The sequence below is a fragment of the Heptranchias perlo genome, chromosome 35 (genome assembly GCF_035084215.1).
Source record: "Heptranchias perlo isolate sHepPer1 chromosome 35, sHepPer1.hap1, whole genome shotgun sequence".
NCBI lineage: Eukaryota > Metazoa > Chordata > Chondrichthyes > Hexanchiformes > Hexanchidae > Heptranchias > Heptranchias perlo.
The window spans coordinates 24,300,937-24,319,897 of record NC_090359.1 but is presented as its reverse complement, the minus strand read 5'-3'; the positions used below and the strand labels follow the sequence as shown (position 1 = coordinate 24,319,897).

The 18,961-nt window shown below is 51.6% G+C and overlaps 2 protein-coding genes across 2 annotated transcripts in view; both read left to right on the top strand.

Annotated features, from left to right (window-relative positions):
- Positions 1 to 7,927: 7,927 nt before the first annotated feature.
- On the top strand, positions 7,928 to 13,194 carry LOC137302472 (SPRY domain-containing SOCS box protein 4-like). Its single transcript, XM_067972162.1, has 2 exons — positions 7,928 to 8,883; positions 12,964 to 13,194. The coding sequence occupies exons 1-2, from the start codon at positions 8,169 to 8,171 to the stop codon at positions 13,089 to 13,091; spliced, it is 843 nt and encodes a 280-aa protein (XP_067828263.1). The 5' UTR covers positions 7,928 to 8,168; the 3' UTR covers positions 13,092 to 13,194.
- An 804-nt stretch (positions 13,195 to 13,998) lies between these two features.
- LOC137302469 (V-set domain-containing T-cell activation inhibitor 1-like) overlaps positions 13,999 to 18,961 on the top strand; it is a 45,606-nt gene continuing 40,643 nt past the window's right edge. The window contains exon 1 of the mRNA XM_067972157.1: positions 13,999 to 14,083. The gene's annotated coding sequence lies outside the window, so the exon portion shown is untranslated. The remainder of the gene's footprint in view (positions 14,084 to 18,961) is intronic.

The following is an 18,961-nucleotide window of genomic DNA, read 5'->3' as shown; positions in this document are numbered from 1 at the left end:
AGACACAGAGACAGATACAGGGAGACACAGGGAGAGGCATAGGGAGAGAGGGACAGAGAGAGGAACAGGGAGAGAGACACAGGGAGATACACAGAGACAGATACAGGGAGACACAGGGAGAGAGGGACAGAGAGAGGCACAGGGAGAGAGACACAGGGAGAGAGGAACAGGGAGAGAGGGCCAGGGAGAGAGGAACAGAGAGAGAGAGACGCAGGGAGAGACACAGAGACAGATACAGGGAGACACAGGGAGAGGCATAGGGAGAGAGGGACAGAGAGAGGAACAGGGAGAGAGACACAGGGAGATACACAGAGACAGATACAGGGAGACACAGGGAGAGGCATAGGGAGAGAGGGACAGAGAGAGGAACAGGGAGAGAGACACAGGGAGATACACAGAGACAGATACAGGGAGACACAGGGAGAGGCATAGGGAGAGAGGGACAGAGAGAGGAACAGGGAGAGAGACACAGGGAGAGAGGAACAGGGAGAGATGGACAGGGGCAGACATGGGAAGAGAGGAACAGGGAGAGACACAGGGAGAGAGGAACAGGGAGAGAGGAACAGAGAGAGAGACACACAGGGAGAGACACAGGGAGAGACACAGAGACAGATACAGGGAGACACAGGGAGAGGCATAGGGAGAGAGGGACAGAGAGAGGAACAGGGAGAGAGACACAGGGAGAGAGGAACAGGGAGAGATGGACAGGGGCAGACATGGGAAGAGAGGAACAGGGAGAGACACAGGGAGAGAGGAACAGGGAGAGAGGAACAGAGAGAGACACACACAGGGAGAGACACAGGGAGAGACACAGAGACAGATACAGGGAGAGGCACAGCGAGAGAGGGACAGAGAGAGGCACAGGGAGATACACAGGGAGAGAGGGACAGGGAGAGAGAGATGCAGGGAGAGACACAGGGAGAGAGGGACAGAGAGAGAGAGACGCAGGGAGAGACACAGAGACAGATACAGGGAGACACAGGGTGAGGCATAGGGAGAGAGGGACAGAGAGAGGAACAGGGAGAGAGACACAGGGAGATACACAGAGACAGATACAGGGAGACACAGGGAGAGAGGGACAGAGAGAGGCACAGGGAGAGAGACACAGGGAGAGAGGAACGGGAGAGATGGACAGGGGGAGACAAGGGAAGAGAGGAACAGGGAGAGACACAGGGAGAGAGGAACAGGGAGAGAGGAACAGAGAGAGAGAGACACAGGGAGAGACACAGAGACAGATACAGGGAGAGGCACAGGGAGAGAGGGACGGAGAGAGGGACAGAGAGAGAGACACAGGGAGATACACAGGGAGAGAGGGACAGGGAGAGAGGGACAGGGAGAGACACAGGGAGAGAGGAACAGGGAGAGAGGGACTGGGAGGGAGGGACAGGGAGAGAGGGACAGGGGGAGGGACAGGGGGAGGGACAGGGAGAGAGGAACAGGGAGAGAATGACAGGCAGAGAGGGACAGGGAGAGAGGAACACGGAGAGAGGGACAGGGAGAGAGGGACAGGGGGAGACACAGGGAGAGAGGGACAGGGAGAGAGGGACAGGGGGAGGGACAGGGAGAGACACAGGGAGAGAGGAACAGGTAGAGAGGGATAGGGAGAGAGGAACAGAGAGTGAGACACAGGGAGGGACACAGAGACAGATACAGGGAGAGGCACAGGGAGAGAGGGACGGAGAGAGGGACTGAGAGAGGCACAGGGAGATACACAGGGAGAGAGGGACAGGGAGATACACAGGGAGAGAGGAACAGGTAGAGAGGGACAGGGGGAGACACTGGGAGAGAGGGACAGGGAGAGAGGGACAGGGGGAGGGACAGGGAGAGACACAGGGAGAGAGGAACAGGGAGAGAGGGACAGGGAGAGAGGGACAGGGAGAGAGGAACACGGAGAGAGGGACAGGGGGAGACACAGGGAGAGAGGGACAGGGAGAGAGGAACAGAGAGAGGAACAGAGAGAGGGACAGGGAGAGAGAAACAGAGAGAGGGACAGGGAGAGAGGGACAGGGGGACACACAGGGAGAGAGGGACAGGGAGAGAGGGACAGGGGGAGACACAGGGAGAGAGGGACAGGGAGAGAGGAACAGAGAGAGAGACACACAGGGAGAGAGGGATAGGGAGAGAGGAACAGAGAGAGAGAGAGACACAGGGAGAGACACCGAGCCAGATACAGGGAGAGGCACAGGGAGAGAGGGACAGAGAGAGGGACATAGAGAGGCACAGGGAGAAACACAGGGAGAGTGGGACAGGGAGAGAGGGATAGGGAGATACACAGGGAGAGAGGAACAGGGAGATAGGGACATGGGGAGACATGGGAAGAGAGGAACAGGGAGAGACACAGGGAGAGAGGAACAGGGAGAGACGAACAGAGAGAGAGACACGGGGAGAGACACAGGGAGAGACACAGAGACAGATACAGGAGAGGCACAGGGAGAGAGGGACAGAGAGAGGGACAGAGAGAGGCACAGGGAGATACACAGGGAGAGTGGGACAGGGACAGAGTGACAGGGAGATACACAGGGAGAGAGGGACAGGGAGAGAGGGACAGGGAGATACACAGGGAGAGTGGGACAGGGACAGAGTGACAGGGAGATACACAGGGAGAGAGGGACAGGGAGAGAGGGACAGGGAGTGACACAGGGACAGAGGGACAGGGAGAGAGGGACAGAGAGAGGAACAGAGAGAGGGACAGGGAGAGAGGGACAGTGAGAGAGGGACAGGGAGAGAGGGACAGAGAGAGAGGGACAGGGGGAGACACAGGGAGAGAGGGACAGGGAGAGAGGAACAGGGAGAGAGGGACAGGGAGAGAGGGACAGGGAGAGAGGAACAGAGAGAGGGACAGGGAGAGAGGGACAGGGGGAGGGACAGGGAGCGACACAGGGAGAGAGGGACAGGGAGAGAGGAACAGAGAGAGGGACAGGGAGAGAGGGACAGGGAGAGAGGGACAGGGAGAGAGGGACAGGGAGAGGGGGACAGGGAGAGAGGAACAGAGAGAGGGACAGGGAGAGAGGGACAGGGAGAGAGGGACAGGGAGCGACACAGGGAGAGAGGGACAGGGAGAGAGGGACAGAGAGAGGGACAGGGAGAGAGGGACAGGGAGAGAGGGACAGGGAGCGACACAGGGAGAGAGGGACAGGGGGAGAGGGACAGGGAGAGAGGGACAGGGAGCGACACAGGGAGAGAGGGACAGGGGGAGAGGGACAGGGAGAGAGGGACAGGGAGACCTGGGCAGCATGATTCAAGTGGTGGGAATGAGTGAGAAGGAGCTGACTGTCTCATTCTCAGCGGCAGCTGGGGGTGAGGAGCAGAGCTCAGGACCTGTGCCTGGCTATACGGCAGACTCTGCCTCCCCCTCAATCAGCCTCAGCTCCCCTGGAGTCAGGGAGAGGTGAGATCGGCCAGAGGGCCTGCTCCTGCTCGCTATCCAGTGACGTCCTGCTGCCGATATCGGGCTGAGGACAGGATCAGGCTCCCCCTACCACAGTCGAATAGCCTGCCGACACGGGCTCGGACATGAAGAGAATGAGTGTGCGAAACTGGCAGCCTATGGGGCCACATCAAGGTCGCAAGCCGGTCGGTGATGCATGTGGCAGACTAGGTTAAATAAAGAGCGTAGTGGAGTACAGCACTATCTGCCTATCAGTGAGGGACTGCCTGGGAGATTGGCCAACCATCCACAAGAGGCCGTCTGTTCCGTCTCCTTTGTCCCTCGCTGTGAGGACTGAGAGATGCACTGTCCTCCCTCCCACACACACACACACAAGAGCCACGGCCTTGAGCAGTTCAACTGGGAGAAGGATGCAGCTGATGTCAGGAGTGGGCCTCATGCTACGATGTCATCACTATCTGTTCACAGCTGCTACAACTCAATGGGCCTTCTGTAACGAGCAGGATCAATTCTTGCAACATATCCTTCCCTCCCCTCTCTCGCTCCGTATTTCTCTCTCTCTCTCTATCTCCCTCTCCCTGTCTCTCTCTCTCTATCTCCCCTCTCTCAATATCTCCCTCTCCCTGTCTCTCTCTCTCTATCTCCCCTCTCTCTCTCTCTTTATTTCTCTCTCTCAATCTCCCTCTCCCTGTCTCTCTCTCTCTATCTCCCCTCTCTCTCTATCTCTATCTCCCTCTCCCTGTCTCTCTCTCTCTCTATCTCCCCTCTCTCTCGCTCCGTATTTCTCTCTCTGTCAATCTCTCTCTCCCTGTCTCTCCATCTCTATCTCCCCTCTCTCTCTCTCTCTATCTCTATCTCCCTCTCCCTGTCTCTCTCTCTATCTCCCCTCTCTCTCGCTCTGTATTTCTCTCTCTGTCAATCTCCCTCTCCCTGTCTCTCTATCTCTATCTCCCCTTTCTCTCCATATTTCTCTCTCTGTCAATCTCCCTCTCCCTGTCTCTCTATCTCTATCTCCCCTCTCTCGCTCTGTATTTCTCTCTCTGTCAATCTCCCTCTCCCTGTCTCTCTCTCTCTCTATTCCCCCTCTCTCTCGCTCTGTATTTCTCTCTGTCAATCTCCCTCTCCCTGTCTCTTTCTCTCTATCTCCCCTCTCTCTCGCTCTGTATTTCTCTCACTGTCAATCTCCCTCTCCCTGTCTCTCTCTCTCCATCTCCCCTCTCTCTCTCTCTGTATTTCTCTCTCTCAATCTCCCTCTCCCTCTCTCTCTCTCTATATCCCCTCTCTCTCTGTATTTCTCTCCCTCAGTCTCTGACTCTCTCTCTCTCTATCTCCCCTCCCTCTCTCCCTTCTTTCTCACCCCCCTCTCTGCATTTCTCGCTCTCCTTTCTCTGTATTTCTCTCTCTCTCACCACCTCTCTTGCCACTCGGTGTTTCCCTCTCTCTCCTTCTCTATCTCCCCTTCTTTCTTTCTCATCCCCCTTTCTGTAGTTCTCTCTCTCCCACCTTCTCTCTCTCCCCTATGTATTTCTCTCTTTGTCTCCTTCTCTCTCCCTTTCTCTCTCCCTCTGCATTTCTTTCTCTTTTTTCCCCTCTCTATATTTCTCTATCTCTGTATCTCCCTCCATCTCCCCTTTCTCTTCTCATCTATCAATGTCCCTTGGTCTCTGTATTTCTCACTCTCTCCCTCTCTCTCCATTTTGCCCTCTACCTCGCTATCTCTATCCCTCACTATTTCTCTTTCTTTCCCTCCATATATAGCTCTAATTCTCTCACTGTCTCTATTTTCTCTCCTTCTCTCTATCTCAGTCTCTGTCTCCCTGTCTATCTCTATCTTTCCCTTTATCAATCACTTTCTCTCTCTTTCTCTCTATCTCTCCTTCCCTCTCATTCTCTCCATTTCCCTTCTTCTCTCTACCTCTCCCTCCTGTCTGTATCTCAATCTATCTATCTCTCTATCTCCCTCTATCTCCACCTGTCTGTCTCTATCTCTATCTATCTATCTATCTCTCTCCCTATCTCCCTCTATCTCCACCTGTCTGTCTCTATCTCTCTCTATCTATCTATCTCTCTCCCTATCTCCCTCTATCTCCACCTGTCTGTCTCTCTATCTCTCTCTATCTATCTATCTATCTCTCTCCCTATCTCCCTCTATCTCCACCTGTCTGTCTCTCTATCTCTCTCTATCTATCTATCTCTCTCCCTATCTCCCTCTATCTCCACCTGTCTGTCTCTCTATCTCTATCTATCTATCTATCTCTCTCCCTTTCTCCCTCTATCTCCACCTGTCTGTCTCTCTATCTCTATCTATCTATCTATCTCTCTCCCTTTCTCCCTCTATCTCCACCTGTCTGTCTCTCTATCTCTATCTATCTATCTCTCTCCCTATCTCCCTCTATCTCCACCTGTCTGTCTCTATCTATCTATCTATCTCTCTCCCTATCTCCCTCTATCTCCACCTGTCTGTCTCTCTATCTCTATCTATCTATCTATCTCTCTCCCTTTCTCCCTCTATCTCCACCTGTCTGTCTCTCTATCTCTATCTATCTCCCTTTCTCCCTCTATCTCTTCCCTGTCTGTTTCTGTCTCTCTCTATCTATCTCTCTCCCTATCTCCCTCTATCTCCACCTGTCTATCTCTATCTCTCTCTCTCTATCTATCTCTCTCCCTCTCTCCCTCTATCTCCACCTGTCTGTCTCTATCTCTCTCTATCTATCTATCTCTCTCCCTTTCTCCCTCTATCTCTTCCCTGTCTGTTTCTGTCTCTCTCTATCTATCTCTCTCCCTCTCTCCCTCTATCTCCACCTGTCTGTCTCTATCTCTATCTATCTATCTCTCTCCCTCTCTTCCTCTATCTCCACCTGTCTGTCTCTATCTCTCTCTGTCTATCTATCTCTCTCCCTATCTCCCTCTATCTCCACCAGTCTGTCTCTCTATCTCTCTCTATCTATCTATCTCTCTCCCTATCTCTTCCCTGTCTGTTTCTGTCTCTCTCCACTTCCCTGCCTATATCTCTCTTTTTCTCCCTGAAGAAGATTGCGACAAAACACAAGACGACGTAAATAAACTTGCAGAATGGGCGTATAAATTAATTTCAATATGGGTAAGTGTGAGGTGGTGCATTTTGGTAGGAAAAATAAGGAGGTCACATTCTCCATGGAAAATAAGAGTCCAAATGAGGTAGAGGAGCAGAGGGGATCTAGGGGTACAGATTCACAAATCATTAAAAGTAGCAACGCAGGTTAACAAGGCCATAAAAAGTGCAAACAAAGCACTGAGGTTCATGTCCAGAGGAATAGAATTGAAAAGCAGAGAAGTTATGTTAAACTTGTATCGAACCTTGGTTAGACCACACTTGGAGTACTGTGCACAGTTCTGGTCTCCATATTATAAAAAGGATATACAGGCATTGGAGAAGGTGCAAAAAAGATTCACATGGTTGATACCAGAACTGGGAGGTTATCATTATCAAGAAGGATTGAACAGGCTGGGGCTTTTTACACCAGAAAAGAGAAGGCTGAGGGGTGACCTGATAGAGGTCTTTTAAATTATGAAAGGGTTTGATAGGGTAGACGTAGAGAAAATGTTTCCACTTGTGGGGGGAGACCAAAACTAGAGGCCCATAAATATAAGATAGTCAGTAATAAATCCAATAGGGAATTCAGAAGAAACTTCTGAGTAATTTGAGGCGAATAGCACAGATGCATTTAAGGGGAAGCTGGATAAACACATGAGGGAGAAAGGAATAGAAGGATTTGCTGATAGGGTGAGATGAAGTAGGGAGGGAGGAGGCTCGTGTGGAGCATAATCACCGGCACAGACCAGTTGGGCCGATTGGCCTGTTTCTGTGCTGTAAATTCTATGTAATTCTCTCTCTCTCTCCCACTGTCTGTCTGTCTCTTTCTCTCTGTCTATGTGTCTCTCTCTGCCTCTCTCATTATTTCCCTTTCACTATATCTCCTTCCATCTCTATTTCTCTTTCTGTCTCTTTTCTCCACCTCTCCCTCTCTGTCTGTCTGTCTCTCCCTCTCTGACTGACTCCGTCTTTGCCTTTATCTCTTTCCCTGCCGATATCTCTTTTCCTCTCTCTGTCTCTCTCTATTTCCCTTTCTGCCTCTATCTTTCTCTCTTTCTATCTATCTCCATCTCTCTCCACCTCCTTCTCTCTGTCTCTCTCACTCCAACTCTCTCTGTCTACCTCTTTCTCACTGTCTCTCTTTATCTGTGTGTGTTTCTCTCTCTCTCCATCTCTCTCTTGCTGTCTCTCACTATCTCTCTTTCTGTCTGTCTCTCTCTCTCTCTCTCATCGACTGCAGACTCATTAACCCTGGAGTCCTGGACTTTACACAACAATAAACGCACAACGTAGAGACGCAACTGTCACGGACAAAATAAACAAAACAAAACCAAACAAAGGGACTGAGAGAGGAAACTAAATGACGTTAGTGCCTGACCTTCTGTTTCTGAGTGGGAGGCAGTGACAGTGTGTGTGGGACATGTGGACCCTGCCTGAAAGCGGAGTCCGGCACAGAGCAGGTCAGTGTGTGGACCGTGCGTAATGGGTATTGATAAAATATATATAAATAAGATGTAACTTGTGCATATATTAGTTGCAGCTTAAATACTTTCAAAGTAGGACGGGGTAATTGGAGCAGTCTTGTGAATTTAGTCAAGGACTATAACTGGAAATTAAAACATTTATAAGTTTGTACCAAAAATATTGGAAAGTTTCGCTTCTAACGCGGGAAGGAAAAGTTTTTCTTTGTTTCATTTTGAACAGAAGATGGGTTTGATGTGGTTCAAATCTGGAGGGGAGAAGGAGGTGTCTCCGAGCGAGGGGACGGGGCAGTTTCAGGGGCTGGGGGTCCCCATGCCGGCCAGTTTGGACCTCCTGCTGGATCTGCCCCGGGCACCGAGGGAGGTGCGGATCCGACACACCTGGAGCAGCTGGGACTGTTCGCCCAACGTATGTCCGGCGGAGGAGGAGGAGGAGGAGGAGGAGGAGGAGGATGAGGGTGAAGACGGCGGGTTGACCGCGTGCCGGCGCCCGGCGGCCGACAGCACCGACTGCATGCGGGGCAAGGTGGGATACAGGCGGGGGCTGCACGTCTGGAGGGTGGGCTGGCCCTCCGGTCAACGGGGCAGCCACGCTTCGGTGGGGGTGGGTACGGCCGGCGCACGCCTCCAATCCGCCGGTTACCGGGTGCTGCTGGGCGGAGAGGACGGTGAATCGTGGGGCTGGGAGCTGGGAGGCAACAGGCTACACCACGCCGGACGCCCCGGACGGCGCTACCCCGGGAACCGCGGCGGGCCGCTGACCGTGCCCGAGAGTTTCCTGGCCGTGCTGGATTCCGACGAGGGGACCCTGAGTTTCCTGGTGGACGGAGAATTCCTGGGAGTCGCTTTCGCCGGTCTGAAGGGGAAGACCCTGTACCCCATGGTGAGCTGTGTCTGGGGAAACACCAACATCTCCCTCACCTACATCAATGGACTGGATAGTAAGTGGACAAGTACAGAAACACCCTGCTGCAATCTGGCACTTAGAGAGTACTGGGCACAGTTCTGGTCTCCATACCACAAGAAGGATATAGAGGCACTGGAGAAGGTGCAAAAAAAGATTTACAAGGATGATACCAGAACTGAAAGGTTAGAATTATCAGGAAAGACTGAACAGGCTGGGGCTCTTTCCTCTAGAAAAAGGTCGTTAAGATTATGAAAGAGGAGATGTAGAGAAGTTGTTTCCACTTGTGGGGGGAGACCAGAACTAGGGGGCCATAAATATAAGATCGTCATTAATAAATCCAATAGGGAATTCAGGAGAAACTTCTTTACCCAGAGAGTGCTGAGAATGTGGAACTCGCTCCCACAAGGAGTAGTCGAGGTCAATAGCAGAGATGCATTTAAGGGGAAACTAGATAAACACATGAGGGAGAAAGCAATAGAAGGTTATGCTGACAGGATTAGATGAAATGGGTTGGGAGGAGGCTCGTGTGGAGCATAAACACCGGCATAGAGCAGTTGGGCCGAATGGCCTGTTTCTGTGCTGTACATTCCATGTAAGAAACAACAAGTAAAAGCCCATGGGATCCCAGGGAAAGTGGCAAGTTGGATCCAAAATTGGCTCAGTGGCAGGAAGCAAAGGGTAATGGTCGACGGGTATTTTTGTGACTGGAAGGCTGTCTCCAGTGGGGTTCTGCAGGGCTCAGTAATCGGTCCTTTGCTTTTTGTGGTATACATCAATGATTTAGACTTAAATGTAGGGGGAATGATTAAGAAGTTTGCAGATGATACAAAAATTGGCCGTGTGGTTGATAGTGAGGAGGAAAGCTGTAGACTGCAGGAAGATATCAATGGACTGGTCAGGTGGGCAGAAAAGTGGCAAATGGAATTCAATCCGGAGAAGTGTGAGGTAATGCATTTGGGGAGGGCAAACAAGGCAAGGGAGTACACAATAAATGGGAGGATACTGAGAGGTGTAGAGGGAGAGAGAGACCTTGGAGTGCATGTCCACAGATCCCTGAAGGTAGCAGGACAGGTAGATAAGGTGGTTAAAAAGGCATACGGGATACTTTCCTTTATTAGCCAAGGCATAGAATATAAGAGCAGGGAGGTTATGCTAGAACTGTATAAAACATTAGTTAGGCTACAGCTTGAGTACTGCATACAGTTCTGGTCACTACATTACAGGAAAGATGTGATTGCACTAGAGAGGGTACAGAGGAGATTTACGAGGATGTTGCCAGGACTGGAGAATTTTAGCTATGAGGAAGGATTGGATCGGCCGGGGTTGTTTTCTTTGGAACAGAGGAGGCTGAGGGGTGATTTAATTGTGGTGTATAAAATTATGAGGGGCCCAGATAGAGTGGATAGGAAGGACCTATTTCCCTTATCAGAGAGGTCAATAACCAGGGGGCATAGATTTAAAGTAATTGGTAGAAGGATTAGAGGGGAGTTGAGGAGAAATGTTTTCACCCAGAGAGTGGTGGGGGTCTGGAACTCACTGCCTGAGAGGGTGGTAGAGGCAGAAACCCTCAACTCATTTAAAAAGTCCCTGGATGTGCACCTGAAGTGCCGTAACCTACAGGGCTGCGGACCAAGAGCTGGAAAGTGGGATTAGGCTGGATGGCTCTTTCTCGGCCGCTCAGACTCGATGGGCCGAATGGCCTCCTTCTGTGCCGTAAATTTCTATGATTCTATGAACGACAACAACGACAACAAAAAAAATTCCCTCGGGGATATTCCACTGATGTTGCAGCATTCCATCAGGAGAATCCCCAATGGAGTTTCTAGCAGGCAGACTGGTCCTTTCATTCAAAATTTTCTGCCCCCCACCCCACCCCGACCGCTGAGAAATAGTGCAGGGGTCAAAATTTGTTGACAGACTAACCAGGAGGTTCTTTTAATTTAAAACAAATGATGCCCACCCCCCGACAAAAGATTTATCCGAATCTCCCATAAATTTTGCCTCTTTGTTTCCGTTCCCTGTCAATGAACAGGAGGAGGCCATTCAGCCCCTCGGACCTGTTCTTCCATTCAATCAGATCATGGCTGATCTGCACCTCAACTCCATTTACCCGCCTTTGCTCCCTACCCCTCGATACCCTCACCCAACAAAAACCTATCAATCTCAGTCTTGAAATCTCCAATTGCCCCCAGCCTTTTGGGGGGGAGAGAGTTACAGATTTCTATGTGAAATTTCTATTTGTGTGAAAAAGTATTTCCTGATATCACTCCTGAATGGCCTAGCTCTAAATTTAAGATGATATCATCTCATTCTTGATCCTACCCTGCGGAGGAAATAGTTTCTCCGGACTTGTTAAAGGCAAATCATGTTTGATTAACTTGATTGAGTTCTTTGATGAATAACGGAGAGGATTGATGAGGGTAGTGTGGTTGATGTTGTGTATATGGACTTTCAAAATGTGTTTGATAAGGTATCACATAATAGACTTGTTAGCAAAATTGAAGCTCATTGGATTGAAGGGTCAGTGGCAGCGTGGATAGGAAATTGGGTAAGGGACAGAAAGCAGAGAGTAGTGGTGAACGGTTGTTTTTCAGGCGTGCAGTGGTGTTCCCCGGGGTCGTTGTTGGGACCACTGCTCTTTTTGATTATATTACTGACTTGGACTTGGATATACAGAGCATAATTTCAAAGTTTTGCAGATGACATGAAACTCAGAAATGTAGTAAACAATGAGGAGGATAGTAACGGACTTAACGAGGACATCGACAGCCACATGGCAGATGAAACTCAACGCAGAGAAGTGTGAAGTGATTCATTTTGGCAGGAAGAATGAGGAGAGGCAAAATAAATTAAATGGTAACATTTTAAGGGGAACGGAGAGACCTGGGGGTGCAGGTACACAAGTCTTTGAAGGTGGCAGGACAAGTTGAGAAAGATGCATAGAGGCATAGAGTACAAAAGCAAGGACTCTGTAACCTTTATAAAACACTGGTTAGGCCCATGCTGGAGTATTGTGTCTAATTCTGGGCACCACATTTTACGAAGGATGTCAAGGCCTTACAGAGGGTGCAGAGGAGATTTACGAGAATGGTACCAGGGATGAGGGACTTCAACTACGTGGAGAGACTGGAGAAGCTGTTCTCCTTAGAGCAGAGAAGGTTAAGGAGAGATTTAATAGAGGTGTTCAAAATCATGAAGGGGTTTTGACAGAGTGAATAAGGAGAAACTGTTTCCAGTGGCAGAAGGGTCGGTAACCAGAGGACGCAGATTGAAGGTAATTGGCAAAAGAACCAGAGGCGACATGAGGAAAAACACTTTTTTACGCAGCGAGTTGTTACAATCTGGAATGCGCTGCCTGAAAGGGCGGTGGAAGCAGATTCAATAGTGATTTTCAAAAAGGAATTGCATAAATATTTGAAGGAAAAAAGAATGCAGGGCTACGGGGAAAGAGCGGGGGGAATGGGACTAATTGGATAGCTCTTTCAAAGAGCCGGCACAGGCTCGCCAGGCCGAATGGCCTCCTTCTATGCTGTACCGTTCTATGATTCTATCTACCCTATCGAATCCTGTGAAGCACCTTGATCAGATCACCCCTCAATCTGCTGTACTGAAGGGAATACAAGCCAGGTTTGTACAACCTGCCCTTATAATTGAACCCTCTAAGCCCTGGTATCATTCTGGTGAACCTGCGCTGTGCTCCCTCGAAGGCCGATTTATCCTTTGAGAGGTGCGGTGCCCAGAACTGAACGCAGTGCTCCTGTAGCGGGCAGACCAAGCCTCTGTGCGTCCCGCGGTGGCAATCTGGCGGCGATGGTACTGGGCGTAATCGGGACGATGTCTTTGCGCGTCACGTGGAATGTACATCAAAGCCTTTCTACGCCCAGGGCGGCGGATCGGGCTCTTCCGCGACGCCCCCCGTGATCGAATAGCCCTCACGGCGCCGAGCCTGGCGCCCGAGCGAGTTTCCGGAGGCAAGCGGGAGGAGGAGGAGGAGGAGCGGGGGATGGGGGAGGAGGGCGGGAGGGGGAAAGAGGAGAGGAGGGAAAGCGGGAACGGCGCCAAGCCCGCAAGTCGGAATGATCTCTTGCTTAGGGACCGTCTCTCGTGTCCGCAGGGCAGCCGCTGACGCTCGCCGATCTCTGCCGCCGACGGATCCGCCTGGCGCTGGGGAAAGATCGAATCGCGGAGGCCGAGGCGTTACCGTTGCCCCGCGCCATCAAGACATACTTACAGCGCCCCTGAGAGACGGAGGCGGAGAGAGAGACCATTGGATTTGCAAAAACACCAGCTGAACTCCAAGCTCATTATTTATACGTATTGTGAATTAAAAATTGGTTTGATTGTCTCCTGTTTGGACTTTGCTGCATTCTTTTTCAACTTGACCTCCCTATGCTGAGGAATTTATTGTTAATACTCCACACGCCCCCCCTGCCTCGCCCCCCCCCCAAGTGCCCCCCCTCTTCAAGCCTCTTGATTTTGATGGGGGCGCCATCTCCATGGTAACCGCAAGACCTCTGCCTTCCCTCCCTCCCTGCCAACTCTGGCGGAATTCCCAGCTTTTTTAAGCATCCGAACATTTTAACCTTGCTGATCATCTGTAACAGAGGGTGGCATTTGGACGTCCAGATGTGCGACTTTTAATATTTTACCAGTGTTTTGTTAAGTCAGGCGAGCAATGCACTGTTTCCCCTTAAGGCCACAAATTGGAATCGCTGTTAAGTAAACACAGGGCTAAGATCAATAAAGAGTTGAATTGTTTTGTGGGCGATCTCTGGTGTCGAAGATTGTTTTGCACCCGTATAAAAGGAGGTCATTTTAATCCAACCAGTTTCCCACCGGGCGGACGGCATAGGTTAAAATTATATCCCGAGTGTGAGGTCTTTGCATTTCAGATATGCTCGGCCTCGATTTTAACTCTGCCTGCCTGGCGGAAACCGGCCAGTGGTGGAGTGGGGGGGTTGCGGGCGGTTAAGATCGAGGAGGTGGGGGTCCTAAATCCTTCTGAGCAACTGCGTTTTTAAATTGCAGTCGGCAGGGACAACCAACCCAAGCCAGCGGAGTCCTCTTTAAATATGCAGACTGGGCTCCGACTACGTCATCAGGCTTGATCTATTCTAACCCACAGCCTGAGAGAAGGAGCAGTGACAGATTCCACCCTCTCCCCGCTCCTGCAACCCAGCCTCCAGGGCAAACCTCCCAAAAACTGGATCGAGGACCAGAAGAGGCCCAGGAAGGTAAATTTTAAGTTTTAAGTCAATAAGGCTGTTAATAAGGGATTCTGAGCTTTATAAATAGATGCATGGAGCACAAAAGCAAGGGAGTTATGCTAAACCTTTATAAATCACTGGTTAGACCCCAGCTGGAGTATTGTGTCCAATTCTGGGCACCGCACTTTAGGAAGGATGTCAAGGCCTCGGAGAGGGTGCAGAGGAGATTTACTAGAATGGTACCAGGGATGAGGGACTTCAGTTACGTGGAGAGACTGGAGAAGCTGGGGTTGTTCTCCTTAAAGCAGAGAAGGTTAAGGGGAGATTTAATAGAGGTGTTCGAAACTATCAGGGGCTTTGATAGAGTAGATAGGGAGAAACTATTAACAATCTGGAATGCTCTGCCTGAAAGGGCGGTGGAAGCAGATTCAATCTTTGCTTTCAAAGGGAATTGGATAAATATTTGAAAAGGCAAAATTTGCAGGGCCATGCGGAAAGAGCAGGGGGGAGTGGGACTAATTGGATAGTTCTCTCAAAGAGCCGGCACAGGCACGAGGGGCCGAATGGCCTCCCTTCCGCGCCGTATAATTCTATGATCCTACGATTCCCTGTAGGCCAAGAGGGGGTTCAGGAGACCGTGGGCCTCCCCTTACCCTGAGCCCCCCCCCCAGCCCCCCAACTTTAGCAATCCCCTCTGGACCCCTCCCCGTCCTTCCCACCACCTCCCACATCTCACCTGACCGCTGGGGACAGTTCCCGCGGGACCCCAGCGACGGCCCGCTTGGCGCCCGAATTCCCCACCCCACCCCCCGGCCAGGTTCGGGGTGGGGGGCGGGTGTGAAGACCCTGCCGGTCCTCTAACTCTGCTGGAGGTTCGGACTCGCAGATGAGGGGCCGTTCCCTATTTTGGTCAGGGTGGGTGTCCCAGCTGAGACTGAGCCTCCATCACCTGACGATTGCATTGTCCAGCGAGCATTACTCGATCGTGATCAGGAGTGGCTACCCTGGTCGATGTTCCCTCTCTATCTACCTCTCTACTTCATCATTTATCAATCGATCCCTATCTCTTCCCTCTAACTCTCTCTCTCTCCCTCTCTCTCGATCCCCGATTTTAACCTGGGCCAAGAGGTGAGCCTGGGGCCTAGCGGAATCTCTCTGACTCGCTGGCGAGAGGCCCAGGCCATTTTAACTCCAGGCCCGGCTCCCGACTGCACCCGGTGGGAATGTACGTGAGGTAGGTGGGTGGGAGCCGGGTGAGCAGGGCAGGAGCCCGGGGGGGAAACGGTCCCTGGCAGTCAGGTAAGGGAATCGGGGATGCAGTCTGAGGTGGTGGGGGGAGGCCGCCTACTGGGCCTGCTATTTGGTGCCTGGCAACCAGGGGAGGGGCCCAAACGCCCAACTGCGCATTAAACTGGTGTTGAATTGTCATTGGTTTGTCTGTGGTGAGGACCTTAAAACGCCTCCTGAAACCTAGCAGTAAAACTCACAGCCAGCGAGAGTGCAGTACCAAGCCAGAGGGCGGGACCCGGCCTCTGTATCAACCCCCCCACTCCTTCATGTGCGGAGGGGGTGGGGTTGGAAATATCAACCAGAGTTCCCAATGCTGGAAAGTGCAGGTGGATGGGAGTCGGGAGGGGATGGGACTATGTGGGGTAAGGGATGGGAAGAGATGGAGTTGGGGGGGAGCGATGAGGAGCATGGTGGTGGGGGTGGGGGGAGAGAGGGAGAGGAGATGGGACGGGGAAGGGGCGTTGGGGGGGGGGGAAAGGACGCTGGGGCCTGCGATTCTCTCCCCACGGTGGAATAGCTGGTTGCCACTGATTGCCCCTCCACGCACTAAGAGGGAGCGAGGTGCGAGGAGCAGGGCTGGCACCTGTCGGCCCGCAGGAGAGAGAGAGAGAGAGGGGGGGTGGAGTGCGATGTTTAACCCGACGACTGACATCAGGCGAACTGCTGCAGTGAAGGAGTTGTATCAATTTTTAAAAATGTAAATTCCCTCTCGGAATCAGGGGTGATCGAATGTGTTTCGGGATAAAGGGGGTCGAAGGATTTGGGGAGAAGTTAAGCAGTCGGCATTAATCTGAGCAAATCCCTCAGGTACCCCCCTCCCAATCTGATAAACGCCCCTCACTTGGTCCCAGTGCATCCCTATAGCCTCAGCCTGCCAGACTGAGACTATCAGTGGCATCTTTCTGGTTACCAAGGAATCAGCAGCCAGCACACTGCAAGGTTAAAATTGCGCAATGCCAAGCAGTTAACCTCACGCACGTCACCCATCGCCTGTGTGCTAATCCATTAATCCAATCAGACGAGGGGTCTCGCAGCACGAGAGGCTGTCTGCAATTCTTGAGAGAAGCATTCAGTGACTGGCCCATCACACTGTGAGTATAGTATGTTCCAGCATCTGTACAAAGACAGATTTTATTGCAGCAGCAACATCGAGGAGGTTCACCTTGTCTTTGCTATTTGTCGCCTGTTCTTTCAGAGCAAGGAAGCAGAAATTAGAGACGGCGGCAGAAATGATCGTGGCGGAGGAGAGGGGGAGAGAGAGAGTGCGGAGAGGAAGGGGGGAGGAAAATGAAGAGGCAGAGAGAGAGAGAGAGATGATGGAGAAATACAAAGAGAGAGACGGAGAGAGACGGAGAGGGGGAATGGAAGACGGAGAGGAAGAGACAGAGGGAGAGGGACAAAGATGGAGATGGAAAGAAAGAGAGGGAGGGAGAGAAAGAAAGAGAGGGCGAGCGGGGAGAGAGGGGCCGAGAGAGAGAGAAAGAGGCAAGAAAGATAAAGGGAGGGCGGAAGAGAAAGAGGAGAAGTAAAGATGGAGAGGGAAAGGGGAGAGAGGAGCAGCAGGCTGCTGAGAGAGGCACTGCCTGTGGAAACGGAACAGGCAGATAAATAATCATTCGAATCAGTCCAGAAAGCACAGTGAGTCGACAGCGGGCCTGTGGTCAGCTCAATAGGCTGGTTAATGTTTCAGCTGCAGATCTGGCAGTGCTGTCCTTCAGATGAGACAATAAACTGAGGCCCCGTCTGCCCTCTCAGGTGGACAGGAAAGATCCCACGGCCACTATTGGAAGACGAGCAGGGTGGGGGGTGGTAGTTCTCCCCTGTGTCCCGGCCAACATTTATCCCTCAACTAAAAAAAAAAAGCCGGGTTCATTTTATTGCTATTTGTGGGATCTTTGCTGTGTGCAAATTGGCTTCAGCACAGCGTCCGTCACTGCACCTTAAAGTAATTCATTGTACGTGAAGCACTCGGTGGCACGGAGAATATTCCCCACGGGAGGGGGACACGGAACGCACATTTTTCCAGAATGTTGCAGGCCAATTTTGGGATGAAATAGAGGGGGGAAGGGTGGAAAGGACAAAAAGGAGGAGGAGGCATTGTTAGCCCAGCATGATGTCATGATAAGGCGCGCCCGTAGCAGGCTGGTGTTCTCACAAACATGACACTGCCGTTTGCGAAGCTTAGGAGTCCAATGAGTCAGCGGACTCGGGAATCAGCTGCTCCGCGATTCCCGCTGACTTGTGCACCTGGGTGTTGGGTGAGGGCAGCTGCAATGCCCTCCACAGTCAAATAGCCTGCCGATTCTTGCTGTCAAAGCTCATAACATACAAATGCCCTTTTTGTGTTTGGGGTGAGGTGCAGGAAGGTCCCTTGGTGAGGGGGGAGGAGGCAGTTCTTCACTGCTGTCGGGCTATTCCACTGTGAAGGCAACGCCGCTACGTCCAACTGACACAGGGAATTCTCACCGGATAGGGATCAGGTGCAGCAATCCTGGTTGACTTTCCCCTTTCTAACGCAGGGGCACTGGTGCCACCACTGGCAAACCCAGCCCTGATCAGGGATCCATCACACAACCTCCTGGTCTGAATGGCTCAGTAGTAACTCGAAGTGGAGGGGGAGACACATCAGTGTGGGCTCTCTGCTCTGTTCCTGACCTGACCTTTGCACCCTCCATAAACTCGAGCTCATCTGAAACACAGCAGCCCCGTATCCTAACTCGCACCAGGTCCCGTTCTCCCATCACCCCCCTGTGCTCGCTGACCGACATTGGCTCCCGGTGCAGTAACGCCTCGATTTAAAAATTCTCATCCTTGTTTTCAAATCCCTCCACGGGCTCTCGCCACCTCCCCTATCTCCGTAACCTCCTCCAGCCCTCCAACCCTCCGAGATCTCTGCGCTCCTCCAATTCCGACCTCTTGCGCATCCCCGATTTCCATCGCTCCACCATTGGCGGCCGTGCCTTCAGCTGCCTGGGCCCTAAGCTCTGGAATTCCCTCCCTAAACCTCTCCGCCTCTCTCTCCTCCTTTAAGACGCTCCTTAAAACCTACCTCTTTGACCGAGCTTTTGGTCGCCTGTCCCAATATCTCCTTATGTTACTCGGTGTCAAATTTTGTTTGATAATCGCTCCTGGGACGTTTTACTACGTTAAAGGCGCTATATAAATGCAGGTTGTTGTTATACCGAGTCTCCCGCCTTGTATCCCTGCTGATCAGACCCTCGAGTAGTTTTTTATGGTGGGAGTTTAATCCTATACTCCTTCCCGCTGATTCACACTGATTGCAGCATCTCAAACCTCTGATGCCTGATCACCTTCATTTCCTGACTTTGCAACTCTGCATATTTCTTGCCCTGTTCCAATGTGTCTCACAGCCTCTTCTGTCCAGGATAGACCCCATCTGGAGCACTGTGTTCGATTCTGGGTACCGCACCTCAGGAAGCATATATCGGCCTTGGAGTGGGTGCAGTGCAGATTCACCAGAATGATACTGGGGCTAAAAGGGTTAACTTACGAGGGCAGGTTGCATAGACCAGGTTGGTGATCCCTTGAGTATAGAAGATTAAGGGGTTGATCTAATTGAGGTGTTTAAGGTGGTTAAAGGTTTGGATAGGGTCG

Excerpts from the sequence above, each read along its gene's own strand:
- LOC137302472 (XM_067972162.1), top strand. The coding sequence starts at position 8,169 with ATGGGTTTGATGTGGTTCAAATCTGGAGGGGAGAAGGAGGTGTCTCCG. Across the intron at positions 8,884-12,963 it reads CTACATCAATGGACTGGATA|GGCAGCCGCTGACGCTCGCC; the intron begins GTAAGTGGACAA and ends TCGTGTCCGCAG.